The sequence below is a fragment of the Engraulis encrasicolus genome, chromosome 12 (genome assembly GCF_034702125.1).
Source record: "Engraulis encrasicolus isolate BLACKSEA-1 chromosome 12, IST_EnEncr_1.0, whole genome shotgun sequence".
NCBI classification, from domain to species: domain Eukaryota; kingdom Metazoa; phylum Chordata; class Actinopteri; order Clupeiformes; family Engraulidae; genus Engraulis; species Engraulis encrasicolus.
Window position 1 is genome coordinate 6105372 of NC_085868.1, and position 25091 is coordinate 6130462.

Below are 25091 nucleotides of genomic sequence, written 5' to 3' on the forward strand. Positions count from 1 at the left end.
TGGCTGGTGGGGGGGCAGTTTAATTTTGTCCATCACACATAGTAGCTTATGCATTTCCAGCACTGACAAACAAATAAAATATTGAAATACATAATGCCATTAAATAAACTGTTGCTAACAGCAAGCCAAAAATCAAAGCTGCCAGAGCTGCACTGGGTGGACAAAAAATATAGGGCACCAAGTGTCCGTACAGTAGACACATATAAAGTGAGGGGAGGGGGGGAAGTGGGTATGCTGTGGACGTTGTGTTGCGCTGCGTTCATTCCATGTGTCTCAATTCAGGGTCTGCATACTACAAAGGACTGAGTCACGAGACTTGAGTCCTCCAATCAGAAACACTCCTCATGGACTGCATAGTATGCAGACCTTGAATTGAGACACAGGGATTGTCCGTGTATCACCAATGTTACAAAATCTGGCCAATAACTTAGTAGCAAATTTACCGTGGATTGCGTCCAGCTGGCGAATCAGCCTCTGGTTGTCCCTCTCCATTGCCAGCAGTCTGTCTTTCAGCTGTTTGCAATTTGAACAACTGATGCCCTAAAAAAAAATGTTACATTAATTTAACTATGCAAAAACATTCTTATCATGTTCTCAAGAGTAACAGCAAAACTACTGTGTCTATCACTGTGTTATTTTCTTAGAAATAACTTCATGCTGCACCCACATAAATGCTTAAAATTGCACAGCCACATATTACCTTTATGAAAAAAAGCAAGAACATAATAAAATATGATTAATAACTTACCGTTTGCTCCCTCCTGTGTTCTTCAGTCTGAAAAACATTTGAAAAGGCATGAATTTAAGACCTGTAGGCCTATGGCCAAAGGGCAGCTGTGGCTACCATAACTGAAATGCTAATGAACAAGGCATCTAACCCCACACTATTCCAAGGGGAAAGAAAAACTTACATGTAATCTTTGTCTCCTTCTATCCAAAAGTTGATCCACATTCTTATTAGGCCTAGTGCTGTGAGGATCCTTTTTTTCACGCTTTGGAGAAACAGTGGAAATTAATAGATTAGGTAATTTAATAGCCAAAATTAAGAATTCCTAATGTGGCTACTTCATGTTCAATATTTAGGCTAGGCCTACTCAATGAAACGTCTTTCTCTCTATGCCATCATTTCTGGTAACTGGGAAAGTAAGCCTACCTTTTTCCTCGGTGGTTGTTCCTCCTCCACCTCCTCCTCCGAGGAAAAATGTATTGGCCTTTCACGCCTCCTCCCTCTGCCACACTCCTCATCCTCCAAAGTGTCCTTCAAGAGCTCCTCTCTCCTTTTTAAGACACTTTGTTCATTATCTAGTAAAGAATACAAGTAAATATTAAAGTAAATAGTAATGACACACACTCCTAATATGACAAACCAAACTTTTGATCAAACATTAGGCCTACACTCTTACTGCTAGCCGACAAGAGTATATGGCGACACCTTGTGTCAAAAAAAAGCACATATTGGGGAAAAAAAACTTTTTATGTGTGTATATATATATATATACATATAGCCAATTATCATAACCGTTATTATATCAAAATTGCCATACCTGATATGTCCAGTATTTTTGCTGGATAGAGCTAAAAAGCCCGTACTCGGCTGACACTGCCATTATGCAACATATGTGGCTACTTGCGAAATAGCTGCTACCACCCCCCCAACGGTTAAATTCAAACATTACACGTTCGGACCTTCTTTGCACGCGCCAGCATATTTAGAAGTCATTTCACGAGACTAGTACTAGTTGTACCACAACCCCTAGCCCTTTTTGTCACACACACGTAGAAATCGCTATCGGATGGAAATTAAACATGTCACGACGAGGGCCATACAAAAGGTATTTGAGCGACACCGATGCCGACGTCCCAAAAGAAACCCATAGGAGGAGGTTAAATGTAAGTATTCCTTCTGTCTGCTTCACTTCTGAGACTTGGATAACTTAGCAACCATACCACAATGACTTTAGTTAGCTAGTGAGCTAGTACTTCACGCCAGATGTCATGGGCCACATAAACACTATTTGGTGTTGTGTTGCCGAGAGTCAAACGTAAACTATCAAACGTAAACTATGCGTAGAAAATCTCCAACGTCTGTGTTGATTATGTTGGTTTTACATAAGGGTTGCGGAGATAAGCCTTTGCAAGGTTGGCTACATTCGTCGCCATATGCAACAGCTAGCTTGTTGGCTAGCATATGCCGTCCCATAATTTTCACCTTAAAATTGGTCGCGAAAGGTACAGCTATTGTATAGGGGAGACCGGGGTTGGTTGTCACTTTTTTTTAAATTTCATTTGAATCTCTCAAAAATTATCTTATGAAGAGATTTCCTTTCAATACATAATGAAAGCTTAAAGTGTCAGGTAGGACTAGAGTGGGATCCCAACAGAGGGTAAAGGGAACCACATTACTTCATAAAAACAATTTCAGATATCTGCTAGGTGACAAGAAGGGAATGGGTATGCACATATCAACAGTTAGATATATTTTACAGACACTTGAACTGGAGATAACCATATTGTATGTTACCATCAGATTCAGGTCAGCTGCTCTTCAACAGATGGCCCGGGGACAGACCAAAATAAGGAGGAGGTACGACAACTTTGTCTTTTTAACTGTTAGTCCCAATAACATGGTGATATGTTTAGTGTTTACAGAACAGATATATTGTATATGCATTAACTGTTGAGAAAAAAGGAAGATGTCAATGAAATGATTTGTAATTATCTGTTGTCTGTAACTGTTTTTATGCTACACCAGAGAGACTTGGACAGCCCCTCTGATGATGGGGCAGAAGACACAAGGAGAGACCATAATGATATGGAGGTATGTAGAAAAGAAACTGCCTGTGTCAATTCGTTACCGTGACAGACCGACTGATATTGTTAGTGTTTACAGAACAGAGATATTGCAGATATATTCATTCTAGACAAAAAAAGATTTTAATGATATGACCTGTAATTATCTGTTACTATTTTTGTGCTACGCCAGAGAGACATGGACAGCCCTTCTGATGATGGGGCAGAAGACACAAGGAGAGACCATAATGATGATGAGGTATGAAGAAAAGGAACTGCCTGTGTCAATTCGTTACAATGACAGACAGAGATATTGTTAGTGTTTACAGAACAGAGATGTACACAAGGAAGCATCCTTGCAAGCCACTTTTTCGAGGATTCCACGTAATCACACTGCAGTGATGCTGCAGATATATTAATTCTAGACAAAAAAAGATGTTAATGGTATGACCTGTAATGATCTGTTACTATTTTTTGTGCTACGCCAGAGAGACATGGACAGCCCTTCTGATGATGGGGCAGAAGACACAAGGAGAGACCATAATGATATGGAGGTATGTAGAAAAGGAACTGCCTGTGTCAATTCGTTACAATGACAGACAGAGATATTGTTAGTGTTAACAGAACAGAGATGTACACAAGGAAGCATCCTTGCAAGCCACTTTTTCGAGGATTCCACGTAATCACACTGCAGTGATACTGCAGATATATTAATTCTAGACAAAAAAAGATGTTAATGGTATGACCTGTAATTATCTGTTACTATTTTTTGTGCTACGCCAGAGAGACATGGACAGCCCTTCTGATGATGGGGCAGAAGACACAAGGAGAGACCATAATGATATGGAGGTATGTAGAAAAGGAACTGCCTGTATGATTTACTCCTGAAAATGGCCCCTTTTGGGGTTTTCTCATACATGGACTAGTATAAACTAGTTTATTGTACGGCTCTCGGGGATGTTGGGAGAGATTCCATTCACTTTCAATGGGCCTTGCCCAACGTTCGGACGTGATTAATGCCTATAACCGCCCGCTGCCAAGGTTAACTCTATAATTGCCCGCTGCCAATGGTAACGGTGTCTCTGCTAATGCCCCTGCGGTCAACCGAGGGGGTTACTCTGTGCCTGGCTCTGATGTTCTTCCCCAGCAGATAATCTATTTCTATTGTTTAATCTATATTTTAACTAAACATCACAACTTCTTCTCAGGAGAATATGATGTTTCCTCACACACTTTAACTGAATAAATGGCTTTTGTATTTTAAGGACATTTTTCGTCTGGATGGCAGTGCTGACCCAATTTATCCTGGGAGTGCTGTCACCAAAGGCCAAACCATTCTCATGCTGTTGGTCTTCATCCTGCGTCACAGATTAAGCAGAGAAAGTCTTGTTGATCTCCTTACATTGCTGGACATTTTGTTTCCTGGTACATTGCCCGCCACCAAATTTCTTTTTGACAAATGTTTTGTGTCAATCGAAATTCGTTTTGAAATCCATTTCTATTGTGAGTCCTGTCATGAGTATGTCTGTAAGGACAGTAACTCGGTTGATGTGTGTCAAGAATGCCAAAGTCCTTTCAACAAAGCCCATAATCTCCGTAATGGATCATTCTTTATTTATTTGCTATTAGCTGGCCAATTGAGAGACATACTAGAAAACCAGTTAAAAGATGCGCAAACATTTATTGACAAAACTTTGTGGAGTTGGAATGACTATATACGTGATATATTTGATGGGAACATGATGAAAACATACATTCAAAATGGCACGATGGGGAAATGGGATGTGTCACTGCTTTGGAACTCTGATGGTGTGCCTGTCTTTGAGTCTTCACAATATTCTTTGGCCAATTCAATTCACAATCAACGAATTGCCACCTAACATCAGGAAGGACCATGTAATGTTATCTTCGCTTTGGTTTGGCAAATCGAAGCCAGTGATGAACACCTTCCTAAAACCGTTCATAACTGAAATGCAAAGTTTGCAGGATAATGGATTTGAGTGGTTTAATGGCGAGATAATTAGGAAGAGCAGAGTGTTTGCTGTTGTGAGTGCTTGCGATTCTGTAGTCAGGCCATTATTGAAGCACAGTACGCAATTTAATGGAAAGTATGGCTGTGACTGGTGTCTCCATCATGGTGAACGAGTAGCTAAAGGTCGTGGTTACGTAAATGTGTACCCGTTCGTAGACCCACCTGCAGAAAGCAGAGATCTAAACTTGTGGGAAGACGATGCAATTCAGGCCTCACAGGATGGCTGTCCTGTTAATGGCCTGAAAGGCGTGTCGCCTCTTCTTTTCCTGCCACTTTTTAACATTATCAATAGTTTTGTTCCAGATTACATGCACGCCGTTCTTTTGGGTATTGTGCGTCAATTTCTTTGCTTGTGGATTGACAGTTCAAATCACACTCAACCCTGGTATATTGGCACAAAATTAAATGTGCTAAACAAACGATTGCTAGCCATGAAACCTCCGAAAGAGCTTACACACACACCGTCACCACTTGACAAAAGGAAATTCTGGAAAGCTTCTGAGTTCAAAAGTTGGCTTCTGTATTATTCCATGGTTACTCTAAATGGTATATTGCCTACACAGTATTTTAATCACTGGGCACTTCTGGTTTTTGCAATGTATACACTATTAACAACGAACATCCATCGTCAGGCCTTGGAAAAGGCTGATCTTGCTTTACATAAATTTGTTATACAGGTGGAATTATTGTATGGTAAGGAACATGTCAGCTTTAATGTTCATCAGCTTACTCACTTATGTGACAGTGTGAAGTTATGGGGCCCGCTGTGGTGCATATCTGCTTTTACGTTTGAAGGCAATAATCATAATCTGATGCAGTATTTCCATGGAACCCAGTATGTCCCCACACAAATCTGCAGAACTTTTCTTTTGTGGCATGTTGTAAGAAACCTTCCTAATTCTGAAATGTTCTTGTGTTTGACTATTGTTGTAAACTTCTTGGAAAAAGAGTAGTGCAGAGGCATTTGATCGTAGGTGACTTTAATATATTTGGTGCACCTACACTTTCAGCCCTCTCGCCTAGACAACACCTAGCCATCAGAAGACATTTTGATGTCATATTTGAAGATGAGCCTGTGCAGTTTTTTAACAGGTTTTTATATAAAGGCACACTTTACACCACTGCTGCATACACACGTTCGAAGAAACGTATTAACTCAGTAGCAATGCTACATAATGGCAGCTTTATACAAATTCAGAATTTCGCTGTTATGAAAATTCGGTGTCGGTGTGCTGTCACTACATGTACTTGTGATGAGATGCCCGTTATTTTTGGACATCCTCTTGAGATAAAACAGAAAGTTTTGTACAGAGACAGGCAGGTAAACCTCTGTATTGATTTTATCATAGAAGTTTATGAGAGAAAAGAAACAATTGCAGTTTCTGCGTCATCACTGCAAAAGAAGTGTGTTGTCTTAGCACTTAACGGAAGACAGTATGTTGTTCCTGTAGTAAACAATATTGAAACAGATTAGAATGTAATGCTTATCGCTGAAGTTCCTGTGGATATGCACTATGTACTTGTAAAACTTAATTTGCTTAATTCAGTTAGACATTGTCTGTTGGCGTGTGTGTTGGGGCCACACATGTACGTCTGCGTGATAACCCCTTTGTCTGTTGGCGTGTGTGTTGGGGCCACACATGTTAGTCTGCGTGTTGACTCCTTTGTCTGTTGGCGTGTGTGTTGGGGCCACACACGTTAGTCTGAGGTAAAAAGAACATTTAAATGTTCTTAATAAAGGCCATTTCTGTTACTGCGCAAAAAAAACATCACAACCTTCAGCCCAGCCAAACCTGACACAACCTTCAGCCCAGCCAAATATATTTTTTTTTGATTTTCATGTTTCCTGTTCATCATTAACAGTTGTTTTGATCCACTTCTGCTGGTAGACAGCAACTTTGTTGAAAGGACTTTGGCATTCTTGACACACATCAACAAAATGTAAATGTAAAACTGTTAATACTTGTGAAACTGTGAACCGCCCTAACATACACCACAGTAACCAACTAACATGACATAACATGAAATAACATGTGAACCTGTTGAACTCATGTCTATGATCAGCTACTGACTGCTATATGATATGATGTTCAGTTCAGTTCAGTTCAGTTCAACTTTATTGGTACCCGAAGGTAAACTGGGTTTGCAGTATAAAAGAGAAGATGGCTGTCCTTACATCAGAACCACAAGACACATGACACATAAACATGGAGTCTAAAAAAACACATGTAGGCTTCACAAGGAAATAAATAAAAATGTTTTACATTTGACTGAAAATACACATACAACATATACACACGGGGGGGAGGGGGGGGGGCACCATGGCAGAAGTGACACCACACTCCTGGTGCAGCTAAAAGTGCAAAGAGCATTTTTACAAATACATTTTTTATTTTATTTTACATCTTGTTTAGCAAAGTAATTGCAGCTGGGACAAAACTGCTTTTGAACCTATTGGTTCTGCAACCAGGAACTACCAGCCTCCGTCCAGAGGGGAGGTACTGGAACTCACTATTTAAAGGGTGCCGGCCATCATCAATGATAGCCATTGCTATCCGCTGTAGTTGTCTTGCATATAGGGAAGAAGGGTACAGTTGTGACTCACCTATCAGTTTACTTGACCACTGAACAATTTGATGTAGGCGGTTCTTGTGTGTAAGGGGGACATTGCCAAACCATGAAGCTAAAGAAAAAGACAAAATTGATTCAATAAAGGAACGATAAAACAAAATCATCATGGATTTATCAACATTAAACTGGCAAAGCTTCCTCAAGCAGTGTAAACGCTGTTGACCTTTTTTGCATACAGCTTCACAATTGTCCTGGAAATTTAATTTGGAGTCAATGATGGTCCCTAAATATTTGTAGGATTTAACTTGTTCCACGAGTTGACCTTTCATATTAGTGGCCACACACCTTGATTTTTTCCCAAAATCAAGGTGCATATCCTTAGTTTTGGATATATTCAGTTTAAGATTCGTCACACCACTGGACAAAGTCTTCAATTATCGGTCCATGACCTCTTTCCTCTTTCTGTAACAAACTTACGATAACAGAGTCATCGGCATATTTGATGATGGTTCTATTGGCATATTTACTCTGACACATGTTTGTATACAGGATAAACAGGAGGGGTGAGAGTGCGCACCCTTGTGGCGAGCCTGTGGAGGAGGAAAGCTGACTGGACATAACTCCATTCACCCTAACTTTCTGTGTTCGATTAATTAAAAAGTCTAAAATCCAACCAACAAGATTAAAACTTAAAGAAAACTGTGTAAGAAGACGGTTTACTAAAATGTGTGGTTGAATGGTATTAAAAGCTGATGAAAAGTCAATAAATAATACTTGTGCGTGTGACCCACTCACTTCAAGATGCTTCAGGAGCTGATGAGATAGGGTGATGGTGGCATCTTCTACTCCTCTGTTTGGCCTGTAGGCAAACTGCATGGGGTCTAAATCATTTTCAACATTCCTTAAAATGTGCAACCTTATCAATTTTTCAAAGTTTTTCATTAAAATTGAAGTCTAAAATCATTCAAAGTATTTGGTCTACCACATTTGGGGACAGGGACCACAACAGCATGTTTCCAGACCTTGGGTACATGTTGTGTCTGCAGAGATTTATTAAAAATACACGTGAATATTGGGCTCAGCTGTCTTGCACATGTCTTAATTACACGCCCACAGATATTATCTGGTCCATGACTTTTATTTATTTTTGTCCTAAAAAAGACATTTTCAACATCTGTACATGTGATGTTGGTGAAATCATACTCATCAAAACGATTGTAAAAACAGTTCAAGTCGTTTGCAAGCTCTTTATCAGATTTAAAACCTTCAAGGGATATGTGATTACTTTTACTCTGGCTCTGGATACCAGCTATAGTTTTCATACTGGACCAGGCAGAGCCAAGGTTATTCTCTGCCATTCTTTGTTCGAGTTTGGACTTATATCTATTTTTGGCTTTAAATATTTCCGTTTTCAGCTCTCTAGTGGCTACATGTAAGTCAGTAGTAGTACCCTGTTTGTGAGCCTGCCTTTTATTCCTAAGGCAGCCTTTAATAGTCCCATTCACCCATGGTTTGTTGTTTGGGTAAATTTTGATTTGTTTACATGGTATAATCATATCCCTGCAAAAAGCCACATATGAGCACACCACATCAGTGAGTTCATCCAAATCATTACAGGAATCTGTAAAAGTGTCCCAGTCTGTACAGTCATAGCATGCCTGCAGGCACATAACTGAATCATCAGTCCATTCCTTTACTTCCTTGGTTTGCACTGGTTCTCTTCTCAAGACAGATCTATACTTGGGAATGAGTTGAACACAGTTATGGTCTGCAGAGCCCAGCGGGGGCAGTGAGATCGATTTGTAAGCGTCCTTCACAGTACCATAACAAAGATCCAGTGTCTTTGCCCGCCTGGTTGGGCAGGTTACATACTGGTAAAAGTCTCGCAAGGAATTCCTAAGCGTCACATGGTTAAAGTCACCAAGGATAAAGTTTGGAGCGTCGGGTGAGAGTGCGCGTAATTTATGCACTACATCCGAAATAACATTACAGGCAGTGGTGGTATTTGCCTTCGGGTGAATGTACACAACTGTTATAAAGATTTGTGGGAATTCACGTGGCAGATAGAATGGACGTATTGACACGGACAGGAGCTCAATGTCAGGTAGACAGATGTGCAGGTAGACAGATGTGCACTTTAAGTATGTAAATCAAGCACTTCATGCACTCAAATATGTCTAATGTATGAATTAATGTGTGTGTGTGGGTGTTTTTTTTTATGTTTTTTTTTTTTTTTGGTTGGTTTTTTTTGGTGGTGGTGTCATGCACTGTATGTTATGCGGCAGCTCTGTATGTCCAAGACAATACATAACACATCCGTTCTCTGAAGAGTTCTTGCCTAAACACAAGCCACTGCTTTACATACATACACCCTTTTTTTGGACATGTTTTTTGGATATTATACTATATTATTATATTATAATATAATATACTACATACTTTTGGACATACGTATGGACATACTTTTGTTGACGGTCTAAACTTTGTATGACAACTCTTATTTAGAAAAATAGTTCACTGCAGGCAATACACAAGTTGTCAGTGCACAATGTAGTAATACAATCCATTTCACAACACACTGTGTTGATGATTCATTAACATTTTTTATGAATGTGTGTAGTAGGAATTGTAAGGAATTTTTGCAGAACAGTCAGATTTTGCCACGTCTTGGATGTTTCACTAATTTGGTGTGATTTCTGAAATGTTTCTGTAATGCTTTATTGGTGTGATGTTTGTGTGCGTGTATAGTAGAGCAACAAACGGCCAAAGTTTTTTTTTTTTTAAATGTGCTTTAGTGGGAGGAAAAAATGAATGTGTATGAATTGATGTCTGAATTTCCTTGTCCGGATTGCCTTCTGTCTTTCATATTATCTGCAATAAACTTAATTACTTAATATACTTATTTGAAAACATTTACTGTTTGTATTATTATTAGTAGTAGTAGTAGTAGTAGTAGTAGTATAGTCTTGTCTTACATTTGCAATGTGCACATTTCAGTTCACAATTGCATGCAGGAGTATGTGTTAGTGTACAGCTTATTGGAAGGCAGAATGGTACTATATACACAAGGGCGATAACTTTTTCATAACCTCATATCCCTCTCATATGACATTTTATGAAAGATTCAATAAAATACCATTTTAAAATTTAGTGGATGAAAAAAAAAACACATGCACAAAATGTTTTTAAATTCGGCAGGCTTGATAACCGGCTTAAATAACTAAAAACAGTTATTTCACCTTTTAGATGATCAAACAGTACTTTTTGAAGGGTTAATAGACTGGAGACCATGTTTCCATAACACACCATGGTTTCACTGTGGTACCTCATAATTATTACAAGCATGATGTAGTTACTATGAAGTATTATGGTTAAACCATAGTGCTACCATGGTTGGTTCATAGTTTTTAGAAAAACTATGAAATATCATGGTTTTACCATAGTGCTACCATGGTTGGTTCATAGTTTTTAGAAAAACTATGAAATACCATGGTTTTACCATGGACAAACCATAGTAATACTATGGTTGGTTCATGGTACTTCCAAAAACCATGGTAGAACCATGGTTACTACATAAAAACCATAGTATAACCATGGTTACCACAAAAAACCATAGTAGATTTTTGTAAGGGTCACTATCGCTTTCCCATGCCACATAATGTATCTAATGATGAGCCATTCTGGGCAATGCCGCGCCGTTATGGAGTTAGCTAATTTTAAGCTTTTTGGCGAAAAACGCAGCCAATGCATCACGGCGGGGCCAATTATTTTCTGATGTTTCCCCGCTATAAACAACTTCAAAAACGCTACACAATTCATCACAAAGGTCTCGTCAATCAAACCGAGGCACAGAGACGATCATCGGACCACACAGTCTTTCACTGGCCAGTGTTTTCAGAGGTGTCTCACTGTTGCAACTCTCTGACCCGGATGCAGGCTACTCAATCAGGTGGCTAGGTAGGCTAAACATGGTCCGCGGTTCTTACACCGGCTGCGACCGTAAAATGAAAAGCTGGAACCCTGACCGTTTTCACCGACTGCCACTGTCTAAACCAGCCATATTACGGGAATGGCTAATAGCATTAGAAGTGGACGAAACTTAAGGGCCGTACACACACGTCGCTACTAGTTACTCGCTCAGCGGATGAAGTCAATAGAATGTCGATGTGTTCCAGCGAGACTCGCAGGCGAGTACTGTACAAGCGATGCGATGTGGGCGGATTCCGAGTTGAAAATATTTTATCTTCGAGCGAGGCGAGTAAGCGAGTAACCAATTGGAATGCAGAGTTAGGTACTTATAGCCTGTTCATTGGCAGTTAAAGCCGCGGGAACTTTCAGTGAACGTTCCATGAAAGAGTGGCGAGCAAGCGAAAAGCTAGCTTTGTGTGTGTACGCCGCTTGACATAAAAACCCTGAGGGATCGCTACTACCGTGTATGGAGGGAGCATTTCGAGGATGATGACTACAAGAAGAGTAAGGGAGATGGAACACCTAAACGAAACCGTCTAAAGATGCATGCTGTACCAAAAAGGCGCATGGCTATGGAGGTATGTTTGAAGAGAGAGAAACATGTGTAAATTTGTCTGGCTCATGAATCTTGAGTGTCTGTGAATCTGTGAAACTGGTTGCAACACCGCGCGTCTTTGCCAGCAAGCACTCTGTTTTAGGAAGGCTACAGGTGCAGTAAATGTAGCCCACTACAGGAGATAAATAAACTGTCAAAACAAACTAGCGCGGGATGGCAAGTGAAATTGTGCGACCTGAGGCATTCGATGTGGTTGATGTCAAGCATGCTAGAGTAGTTTCAGTGAAGTAATTGACCAGGGCGCGCGAGGTCAGATGGACCATTACGCAACGGAGGAGGGCTGGAGGAATTTTATAAAGTCGTACTAGAAGTGCTCTTACAGATGTACCGTGTTGCAATTACTTTGTAAGAGTAGTCTGCCTACCTGATCGAACGTCTGAGTGATAAAACCACCTGGGGCTACACGTCCGGGAGTGATCTCAGTTGGGAGTGTCCATCTGCCACCGGTACTCTTCAAGTCTGCTGCCTGCACACACGGTAGTCGCGATCCCTCTGGGTTTTTATGTCAGTTCTGATGCTATTAGCCATTCCCGTAATATGGCTGGTTTAGACAGTGGCAGTCGGTGAAAACGGTCGGGGTTCCAGCTTTTCATTTTACGGTCGCAGCCGGTGTAAGAACCGCGGACCATGTTTAGCCTACCTAGCCACCTGATTGAGTAGCCTGCATCCGGCAACAGTGAGACACCTCTGAAAACACTGGCCAGTGAAAGACTGTGTGGTCCGATGATCGTCTCTGTGCCTCGGTTTGATTGACGAGACCTTTGTGATGAAGTGTGTATCGTTTTTGAAGTTGTTTATAGCGGGGAAACATCAGAAAATAATTGGCCCCGCCGTGATGCATTGGCTGCGTTTTTCGCCAAAAAGCTTAAAATTAGATAACTCCATAACGGCGCGGCATTGCCCTGAATGGCTCATCATTAGATACATTATGTGGCATGAGAAAGCGATGGTGAAACCTTCATTTTACGCCGGAACTATCCTTTAATGTCACACTTTCAAAGCAAAGACGATGATTATTGAGAACGGAGAACGAGACACGGAATAGGTTTGAGGTAGGCCTAGGTGAAATTAATGTGGAGAGCACGGTCTATGAATATGGTCATTGATCCACGTTGATTTATAAGCACAAGTGGTGCTGTCCCCATAGCCTATTTGTTTCAAAAATGTATGACGCGCGATTTAATGTCACGCTTTCAAAGACGTTGATTATTCGGAGAACGGAGAACGAGACACGGAATAGGTTAGAGGTTGATGAAATTCATGTGGAGAGAGAGAAAGAGAGAGAGTGGGCAGCACCAACCCTTCGGATGTAGTGATGCACGCGCAACCGAAATTGAAAGAAAAGACAGGGAGGGAGGAGAGGCAAAATGGGAGGCGCGGGTATGATTATTTAAAATTTATTAATACACCGAATTGATCCGGCTTGTGGCCGAATCGATGCTGAATCGTCAATGCCCTGGATCGCGATCCTTTGCCGCATCGATTACTTTTGACGGCCCTAATGTGTGAGTAATTATGCAATATTCAGCCACATATTGGAACCAGCAGTGTTATGACACATGAGATAGGTAGGCTGCTTGAGTGAGACCGCCAAGATGTTCTCCCCCAGGATAGTGGGTCATGAGAATCCGGCTTACTGCATCCCATGGTGCTGAGGAACAGAGCACAAATGCAAATGTACATGCAATCCACATTCGAGTTTTGGACGGCTGACTGTCTAATGGAGGGATTGCTACAAATTTGCCTTCTACCCAAGCTCTGCCCTCGCAGTGACGCAACACCTTCTGCTCAGCTACACACACTCAGGAAAATTGCTTTTTCAGGTAGAATCGGGTTCCCCCTGGAGCAGGACCTTCACCCACTTTGTCAGGAAGCAAATTATGTATCAATGGTAAAAATCGCGGCCGTTCCGCGACGCTTTACTGCCCTAGTGTGTAAGACCCCTTATTTGGGAACTTAAGTTATAGGTCTAACTTGTATACTGTTATATAATCAAATATAATATAATCAAAGGGTTATCATGGATTTCAGACGTGTCACATCCAGAGTCTGCATGAAACAATATTTTAATGTTAAACTAAGACTTATCATTATGTTAACAGTTTTACAGATTTTAATGAATATGTTTATACAATAGTTAGATCCGGTCAATCTATTTTGCGATATCTGATTGGACGATCTACTGGCATTCTACGCGTCGGTAAGGAGGATGATGTCTAGGTGGACATCATCCCCGGAGACTCATCACAGGTAGAAATCACTCTGCGCATGGAGAGGGCAGACGTAATGCAGAGAGCGAGGATGCGCTCTAGTAGAATCTGGGTTCAAAGACATACACCACCACTGGAGACATTCAGCGTGTTCCATTCTCCACACTCTGCACTGTGTACTGTGATACAGTGCACTTTCCACCCTCAACTTTAACGGCTAAATTTGAGGGTGAAGTGCAGGTCCAATTCCATTCTGTCTGATACACTTCACGGAAATGACGGTTGTCGCGTGTCATCAGAGTTTACCAACCGCCAATATACAATTCATCACGGAAGACACTGTTCCTTATGTTGACAATTTTTAAAAGTTAGCCCTTTCTCTTATACACATGGCTATTGTCTTTGGAATCAAAGCTATGCTGTCATCACAGAGATTCGGCAGTTTGACCAATCTGACACTCAACCAGAGAGGAAACTACGTAACTAACATGGCGGCCGTTGAGTGCGAAAAGTGTGCATAACTCCACACTTCAAAAAACGGCCGGTTTGAGGGCGTTATCCAGGTAGTTTACACAGGGTTCATACACTTTTTCACCAATTTTTTTCCATGACTTTTCCATGACTTTTCCAAAAACCTTTTTCTGAATTTCCAGGACCGAAAAACCAATGACCAATCGCGCGTGGGGGGTGGGGGCGTATTAGGCTATATTACAGGCTATATTATGTAGCCTATATTATAAACACGTAATTACTGTATATATTTATACTTTAGACTATGGCATATTATATTATATATTACATAGCCTATATTACAAATATGTAAACAATAAACATATTCATACTATAGGTTATCTTTTACTACAAGCTATAAGCAACCATTATACTTCATGTTGTATTACATTAATTCTGCTATTATTCACCAATGTTATATAATTCGCTTGTCTGATGTACAGTCAGAAATGAAAATGAATAGGCCTAGGCCAGCATATAGCAAATTAGGTCGTGAAATCATCATGAAGACACATTTGTATCAACATGCTCTCTATGGAGATGGATAAATGCTCATCCTGCCCAAGAAATCATAGGCCTGCCTACTACACCTGCCTAAGCACAACAGTCCAAAGCTCCTGTAAGATAGATAATGCTGTCATTTGTTGTGGTCGTTGCTGGAGCAAAAAAAAAAGAGAGAGACTGCACTGTTCGTGGCATAGTTCTAGTCTGACGCCCACTCAAGGAGATGCTAGGGTGAGTTTCATTTTGTGTTACAACGATCTGACCGATTTGAAAACAAAGCCACAGATGACTTTTTCAAACTCTAGTCACGCTGCCGTTTATACCATATTTCAAAACAGGCGCGTCATGCAGACATTGGTAATCGTTTAGCTCGCGGTCAGCTGCACATAGCGGATTTCATGTAATCTTTCAGCACACTGGACAAGTTCACTCGCAGGCAGCAGGTGCGTTGCTTATCAATATAAAAATCTCGGGGCTTACCGAAAGCATGGTTCGCTTGGTGCCCTATCTGGCAAATTAAACCAAGACCAAACAGGTCTTAGGATTGTAGCCTATTCCTTTTGGCATTAGCTACGTTTCAGTGGAACCGCTAAATATTTTAAAACGCGTATAACTGCTAACCTGTTAGTAGCTGAGGAGGTAACCGCCTGCTGTATCTTGCCCTTCAGGTGGCTAACAAGTGCCGCTGCTTCGCCCATATCGGACGGACACATCACAACCTTCGTCCTCTCCAGCCATTGTTGATCATCTTTTCATAAAGTTAAGCCGCGCATTGTTGAAGTAACACTTCGCAGCATGCTGTAATATCGTACAGAACCACATTTCTTTTCTAGGATTAGAGCTATGATCACCTCTCACCACCACGCACACACTACATCTAGCTCGCGCGTTACGAGGCGGGTTGCCAGGTGTGACTGATTTCTAGCGCCAAAAACGCTTGAAACCCGCCTGGAGCCATTACAACATGCGTTATTTGAAACCCACTCAATTTGGCAACACATGGTTAGGCAGACGCAGCTTGCACTAGCCAACATTTCCACGAGAACTCGGACATTTAGATTTTATTACGCCGTGGCATCAACTTCATAAAGATAATTGATGAAACACTGGATGGATTTCCATGACTTTTCCAAAACTTTTGACCAAAAATACGTTTTCCATAACTTTTCCAGGCCTGGAAATTTGAATTTTCAAATTCCATAACTTTTCCAGGTTTTTCATGACCGTACGAACCCTGTTTACAGTACACTTCACCGCCGTGATCAGAAATGGAACCGCCCTGCGTACCCAAACACAGTGCGGGAAGGGCGGAAAGTACGAAGATTGGAACAACCTCATTGTATCTCTTTGAACTCCAACATTCTATTCGGGCGCATCCTCGCTCTCCATGTTATTCTATAAGGTGTGGTATGGTCTGGAATAGAATGTTGCTGACATCAAACAGACACATAGCTACTGTCCAAACAACACAGACGCCGAGAGATAAATAACGTGAGCAAAAATGGCAGATGATTTTTTAAATATAAACTTCAATTTAATATATGAAGACTCAGTCAGAGGGAGAAGAGGAGGCCCCAATACAGCAAGGCCTGTCCAGATGTGCTCCGCTGCGTAAGGACGAGCTGGAAAGAATTGAAAAAAATGTCGCCACGAAATGAACACAGTGCGACAGACGTCTTGGGCTGTACTTGATTGAAGGAGCGTGGCATGGACATAAATTTAAAGACTGTGTCAAAGGAGGAATTCAGCAATATACTCCACAAGTTTTTCGGAACAATTCGGACATCAAAGGGTGCTGTGTACGGTGAATAGTTATGCTGTCACCTAAACGAGCCCCCCCTCAACAGATGCTGGAAGGTGCAGGACACCCTATTAATAGCAGCCAACAATATGTTCAAGAGGGTCCTTAAACAACTGCGGAGGGCAGGGAAGGACAAAGCGACGCACCATCAAGCGATTTCCCCGGGTGACCTGCAAACACTTCTTTTTGCTCACATCTTCAGCGCTGCAGCCCAAAACCCCTAAGAGGCTTGCTCGCGAAAATGTGGTTTGATATACAGTTACACTTTGGTCGCCGTGGCTGCGAGGGGAACCGAGATCTGACACCTGACTCGTTCGTATTAGGAACGGATGAAAATGGGAAGCAGTTCTACAATGTCGTTCAACGAAGAGACCAAGAACCACAAAGACCCACTGGAGTGCAACAAGTCATCAAACCAAGGGGCCATGTACGAACAGCCGGGGAACCCCCTCTGCCCAGTGGCATCGCTGAGAACATACCTAGAGAAAATACCCAAAGCTGCCAAAGCGCTTTATGTCCAACCGAAGCATTTATTTGTCAACAAATGTACTTGGTACACAAATGTCCCTCTCGGGAGAAACCAGCTTGGGGGCATGCTACCTAGGCTGTGCGAGTAGGCTGGGACAACCACCAGATACACAAACCACAGCCTAAGAGCAACGGCAGTCCAAATGCTCTCAGATGCCGGGCTGGTTACATGGCGCTATTCCGACATGTCGCTATTCCGACGTTGATGTCTATTGTTACTATTGATGTCTATTGTTATCGTTTTCCACCGTCCACCGCTATTCCTACATTATGAGATTGATGCAATATGCTTTTGTTGCATTGCCGTCATTAAATATGTACTGTATATATATTAAAGGGGCATTCCACCGGTGGAGACATGAATATGTATTGAAAGTGGGTCATATATATAGTAGAATAGTAGCATACATTTCTAATTTGGTGCCTTCTTGGCCGAGAAAAGACAGAAAATGACTTTTTAGTGCTTGTGGATTTGTGACAACAATCCCCATAATACACTGCAAAGCTCAAGTTCCACAGGCCACACCCAGTTATTTGGGACTCTTGTAGCTCGTTCAAAAAGTCGAGAATCCCAAGAAAGCCGAGAGAAGGGTCCGGCTGCGTCCTGGAAGACGGGGGGCGTGTATTTAAGGCAGCCCTGATTGGTCCGATTCACGACGACGTCTGACGTCATTAACTGTCATGTGAAGAATGAAATACCGGTAATACCTACCGATAGACGTTAACTTTAGCAGTTGGTGGCTAATGTTAGCTCAGCCTACTTAGTCAAACCGGGCTTTATGTTCCTCTCATTGCAACTTATAATGTTAGGGCTTACAGTAGAGTTTTGGTACCGTTTTCTCTGCTCTTATCGGTATCCAGATACATTCAATACATTTAGCTGTTCTTTTGGGAATTTCGCTGCATATTTTGAAATTATGCTCTGAGGGCAGCTTTACCGCATATCGGTAATTCTGCTCTTAGAGCACCTTACGATATGACGCATTGTGCCATACTACACAGCCATTAATACAAACACAAATAGGTACTCACAATGGGGTATTAATATTATTTCAATAATCAGTATTTCAGTTAGCGTCTGTAAGTACAGCTATGGCCTAGTGTTTGTAATTTACTGTAACAGTGGAGTTAAAAAGCTTGTGTAACATTTGAGTCATGGTCAGTGTAATTCAAATTCTAGAACTTGATGTTAAGTTATTGATTGGGATTCACTCTGAAAAGGTCACGCTGTTTCTCATGAGGAGAAAAACAAACTTGCATGTATTGATAACCTAGGCTAACTGTGATATGTCAAATGCATAGGCATTCACCCTTAATCCATATTGTTTACAGACATTGTGCATACGATAGGAAATTCTTAGTAAGGGAAACATGACTCAAGCCATAAATGTAATTGTTTTTATTATTTATAAAAAGAAAGGATACAACAATATGACAAAATAAATATAACAATAACAATATAACTAAATAAATATAAGAACTTCAATCATTACGTTAGTTCAAACAACTCATTTCAAACCCTTGCAGAGAGATACAGTCTACCACAAAAACATTTTTTTTTTTTTTTAAAGTATTAACAGGTCAGGAGCTATATACAACAAAAGGCGGAAAAGGCAACTAATGAAGTTTAAATTTTTTTTGTTAGAAAATAGAAACAAAAGTAGAAGGGGAGGTGCTCTAGCAAAGGCCTATAAACTAATACAAAGGACGACAAAAACAAAGTGCAAGGCAAAAGAAAAATGGGAGAATGAATTACTAATTACTATTGCAGATAGTTCCTGGAGTGAATTATGGAAAGAGACTTTCAAAACAACCCAGTCCAAATGCTGGAAGGTCAATCAAAGATGTTTTATGGTACCTAAACAATGTGCCCATATCTCAGGAGCTGACATAAAATGTTGGAGAGGATGTGGAGAAGAAGGGTCGCATACACAGGGGGAGGCAGAAGAGGAGGAGGAGGAGGCAGCAGGAGTGGGAGCGAGCGAGGAGGAGGAGGCAGCAGGAGTGGGAGCAAATGAGGGGGAGGCAGAAGAGGAGCAGGAGTGAGAGCGAACGAGGAGGAGGCAGCAGGAGGGGGAGGCAGAAGAGGAGGAGGAGGAGGCAGCAGGAGTGGGAGCAAATGAGGGGGAGGCAGAAGAGGAGGAGGAGGAGTGGGAGCAAATGAGGGGGAGGCAGAAGAGGAGGAGGAGGAGTGGGAGCAAATGAGGGGGAGGCAGAAGAGGAGGAGCAGGAGTGGGAGCAAATGAGGGGGAGGCAGAAGAGGAGGAGCAGGAGTGGGAGCAAATGAGGGGGAGGCAGGAGTGGGAGCAAATGAGGGGGAGGCAGAAGAGGAAGAGGAGGAGGCAGCAGGATTGGGAGCAAATGAGGGGGAGGCAGAAGAGGAAGAGGAGGAGGCAGCAGGATTGGGAGCAAATGAGGGGGAGGCAGAAGAGGAAGAGGATGGTGCAGATGCAGAGGACGGAGCCACTGTGCCTCAGCCTCTTGTTCCACCCGGTGAGATAGCTTGAAGCACATTCACAAATGTTTTTGTATCTTTATGCATTGACTCCTCAGAATGGAGATACATGACATTGCGTATGACATTTGTTATCATAATATATATATATATATTTAAATGTAGACATTTAAAAGTGACTGAAACACTGGAAAAACTACCGGTGTGCGAGATCAACGTGGGAGTTTGATTAACTGGGGATGATATGTTTACATCCAGTGCAACTACATTTACCTTACGCAGTTGTGGTCCTATTCGAGCCTAATGTTGTTTCATGTTAGGGGTGACATGCACCCTGAGGCTCGAATCGGACCTCAACCTCATTAGGTAAATGTAGTTGTGCTGGTTTCAAACAGGTGTAGGTGACGTCATCCCCAGTTCATCGAGCCCCACATTGATCTCGCATACCTGTAAGCGTCTTTTGTGAAATTCAAATCTCTTAAAGGGTAACGTTTAGGTTAAATTTATAACTAAATATATACTGGATGTTGTCAGGAGAGGTGTTTTGAAACATATGTGAAATTCACAGTCTATAACAAAGCCAAACTGCAATATTTTTCATGAAAATGTATCATTTTACAGCTACTTCTGAAGTATTGGGCTCCTCACTGGCAGAGCCTCTATGACGTAGATAGAGGGAGTCCAACTAAAGTTCTGGCTCAGCTCTCGCTTGTGGATGTAGGCTTACCAACCATTTTGGTTGTAGTAGAGAGGCTGGGAAAAGTGGACAGTTATATTGTATGTGGGCTATTGAAAATGGTCTATTACTGTGTTTGTGCATTGTGTATTAAAAAAGACAGATCAGCGGGTCTATCGGTTTATCTAGAATATGAAACTGTTCTGGGTCTCCGCGCTGTCTGTGGCCATGCGTAACGATTATAAACAGGGGGGCGATATCTAGGCCTATCTCTCCTTTGCTTTCACATGAGAGATGCATTTCATAGGCAAATCTAAAACAGTCTCAAAGTAGACCATTACATAGGCTACTTAGAAATAGCGACTACTTTAATATTTTTCCCAAAAACGGCATTTGCCGTGGAGTAGGCTAACGACATGCCTGCCACCTAAATGGACTTGTGCCCTCTGTCCATGGTGCTGAAACCGCGGCACTACTCTTATGTGAAGCGCATTACAGTTTCACGAGGGGATTGGCTTACAGGCTACAAAAAGACCAAACTATACAATAGGCTATTGAAGGCCCTACCCTTTGCCGACAATGATGAGAAATAATATGGTCACTCACTGTGAGTGGCATGGCGTCAAACGTTTCCTACTCGGTGCAAAACAATAACTCATAGCACCCGAGAAAAATGTTGTAAAAATGGCATATAGCCTATTTTCACTTTCATTTCACTGCTCAGTAGGCCTATTACATGAAACTTCAATAAAGCTCATCCACATGCACGTCACAAAACAATAAACCAGGCGGCGGGACTTTCGATTATATTCCCTCCAAAAATGTCCGCATGTCACAAAAAACAGTTATTTGCATTGTCCGTAATTATACCAAACTAAAAAAGTATTCCCGTAGGCTAGAAGAAATCAAGTCTTCAGCTGCTATAATCCTCGTTACAACTGAAACAAAAATGCCAGCACAAATATTACCTATATAGCCTACCTATTTTTGCATTGCGAGCTGTCCACGTGTGTGGTGCTAGGGGCGAAATGTGCACTGGCAGCACTCGTCATTGAGTTTGGGAGATGTCTATAGTGGGGAGTAGGCCTATTTGAATGTGTAAAACACGTTGGACATGCTGGGCATTTTCAGTAGGCTATGCTTGGGGAAGTAGATCGATTATTATTTGCATGCGTCATTGTTTCACCGTCGATCTTGCATCAGCATCCCAACGTTAGGCTACATTTGCCAAACTAACGTTGACGTGGTCCTGACATTTTGATGAATAGCATAATATCTCTACAAAATCGGGAGTAAATTGAATTGAATTGAAGTCTCCCAACATGTCTTGCCAATCCATGAGGATACGGAAAATCTAGCACACCACACGCGGAGAAAGCGTTCCTTTGATAGAGAGGATACCCGCGTCTTTGTAAAGTGCTGCGCGCACGTTTGATTGCCGGTTTTACAAATTACAGACAGAAAAGAGGTACGAAGCAGTCCTCAACTTCAGAAAAAAAGATGGAAATGTGGATATGCTATGTAGGCCTGGAGAAAGAGGTTCACTCTCTCCAGCAGTTAAAAACAGTGGTGTAGTAGTCTACGTAGAACGCATGTATACGGAGTATACCCACTTCTACATTTTAGGGACCTCAGTATACCCACTTAAAATTGATTGATCCATTGTTTTTAGAATAGCATAAATATATACTGTATACCCACTTCAAAACATGCTCGATTATACAGTATACCCACTTCAAAAAATTGGACTACACCGCTGGTTAAAAACCACCGTCAGGTTATGCTTCGGAAGCATATCAGGTTTTTTTTCGACAAAAACGAAGCGCCATTAAGTCACAGTCAAGTTTCTAGGCTATAGGCCAGCACAGCAGCGTTAATAAACTCCAAAAAAGTTATGTGACATACACTAATAATGACAATCTTACTGTGCAAACGAAGTGTGGGGGATTGGGGCAATAAAAACAGTCGGTGGTGGTGGTAGTGCGCGATAGCTCTGTGATGGGGAGGGGGATTCTTTTGGCTACATCTAGCCTACCCAACTCAGGACTCTGGATCCAACCGAGAATCTCCACAATGAGGGAAACACATCGAAAATATAAAATTAAATATGATATATGCACAAATAGAGTTTATATCAATCAGACATTCTATTAGGTTAACAATGTTATTTGTGCCACATAGCCTAATAACGGTCTGGCACACCCTCATGGCGCTGCATGGAGGAAACCTACAAAAAAAAAAAAATCATTATTTTACATAATAAAATGGTTCAGACGGTATCTGGTGGATACTGCCACTATTTAAGGCCATTTAACTTGTTGAAATTTAGCCTATAGGTCTGGAAATGTGTTACAACATTATAATCTGGCCTATTCTCTGCGGTGCTTAGTATGGCTGTAAAACGCGGCGACTCCCTCTATCTACGTCGGATTCTAAATGTTTGTTTAAAAGAAGCCGCCGTTATTTTTGACAAAATTTTCTGAAAATGATGTTTATGCAATAATTCGGTATTTTGACATATATCACATCTAAATTTATGTATTGAGGTTCTTAAAATGAGATTTAGTGGTGTTTAACCTGCAAGTTACACTTTAATATGTCTTTTTGGTTTTTCTATTGAAGGATTCTATGTGGACAGCCTATTGAAGGTGGCGTCATCAAAGAAGGCTATAAGGTTGGTAACTATTACCAAAGTTAGGATGGGCACTTTTGTATAGGACGTTGATGAGTGTTCAGGCACTGTAACATATGTGAAAAGTAGTGCAGTATAAAAACATTAGTAAAAGGTAGTGCAGTATGGTAACATTAGTGAAAGATAGTTTGCCTGGTTTATAATGTATTTATATGCGTCTGAACTCTTCATGTTGTAAGTAGTAAAAACATATATTGTAGCTTTATGACTCATGTGTTGTGATTGCACAGGAACTTTGTTTCAATAGAGGAGGTAAAACGCAGGGCAGAGGGGCCAGAGAGGTTCTCGGCATACCTCATGGTCACATACATGAGGAGGGCAAAAGCCAAGAAAAGAGAGCTAGAGAGGGAGCTGAAGGAGGCAGGAGTCAGGCTGTCTCCATACAGCTGTAACACCTCTCTCTGCAGCAAGCTGGTGGAAGGTAACATATCCCTGGTTCTGTAGTGGCTTAACTCAATTTTTCATAGCGATTGATCACTTTGTGGTAAAAGCACACTTAAGTTATCTTTCAAAGTGCATTTAATTGCCCTCTATTCATACTGAGGAATGACAATACCGATGAATTTAAAAGACAGGCCTTACGGGACCGGGTGTCACACACTATAACTTTGAGCAGATATCATCACGATTTCATTACGAAGTGATCAATCATTGAGCTTAGCCACCCCACTGTAGTTATGGCTACGAAAAAGTTGAGGCATTGGTTTAGCTTGTTTAGTTTTGTCCCATGGAAGCCACCAGACACAAACAAAGAAGCAGTTTATCTTATGAAAAGTCCAGGTGAGGATGTCCAGGGGTATATATAGTCATCATGTAGCCTCCTTTTACAGATGGGGTTGCCGGCGACCCTATTCACTATTTGCTGAAAATACTCAACTACATCATAACAACATTGCTGACATTACAGTAAGGTTATAACACAGGTGCCCCCTTTGTGTCACAGAGGACTGCAAAGGGCTGGGGAGGGACCTGGCCTTCCTTACAAAGAACATTCCCTTCCAATTGATTGGCCAGGAGCTGCAGAAGGAAGGCTGTGCCCCCGAGGATGACCTTCGGTAATTCATGCATGCAGATATCCCTTTCCTTCCAGTTTTTAGTCTGTCTACTTGTGACTCCATAATGTTGTGCTTTCATGGTGTGGTATTCACACATCTGGTGTCTTATGTTTAGTCAACATGTCATCATGCATAGGCATATCTATGACACGCTGATTTGAACACACTATCGGTGTGTCCAATACGCATTTCCAAGTTAATGCGTGCTCCACAACGCCCTGTGACAGGTTGGGTTCAGGAATGGTTTTGGTTTAGGCACAATTTAGGTAGAAAAACTGTGCAAACCTCGTCGCGTGTCAAAAGTGCATGAATACCGTTGCGTAGAGGAGCACGCTTTAACTTCAAAATGCATCGCACCAACACGCTGAATGCACTAGCGTGCGATACATTTAAGCAATGTGACACGAGTGGGAGTGAGGTTGTTCTGGGACACCCTCATGGGTGTGATTCGCCGCAAGCACGAAGCCGCAGGCTGAGTACGCTAAAGCACGATGACAGCCTGGTTAGTGTACATTATGTAAGTTGTCTCAAACTGTTCTTTTTTTTCAGGCCCTCGCTGGATATTATTGAGGAGGTTTTGCATAGAAACATCAAGAAATATTCATTGCTGACCCACACCCTGGGGCCAGACGTCATTCATGTCGTGTGTGACATAATCCGCCAGGCCCTGTCCAATATGTAA

General features: G+C 41.6%; 1 protein-coding gene across 1 annotated transcript; it reads left to right on the forward strand.

Moving 5' to 3' along the window:
- Window positions 1-1806: 1806 nt before the first annotated feature.
- Window positions 1807-25091, forward strand: LOC134460240 (uncharacterized). The gene is made up of 10 exons (XM_063212689.1): window positions 1807-1883; window positions 2683-2818; window positions 2984-3049; window positions 3279-3344; window positions 3574-3639; window positions 4056-4326; window positions 23285-23336; window positions 23585-23775; window positions 24298-24409; window positions 24959-25091. The coding sequence occupies exons 1-10, from the start codon at window positions 1807-1809 to the stop codon at window positions 25089-25091; spliced, it is 1170 nt and encodes a 389-aa protein (XP_063068759.1).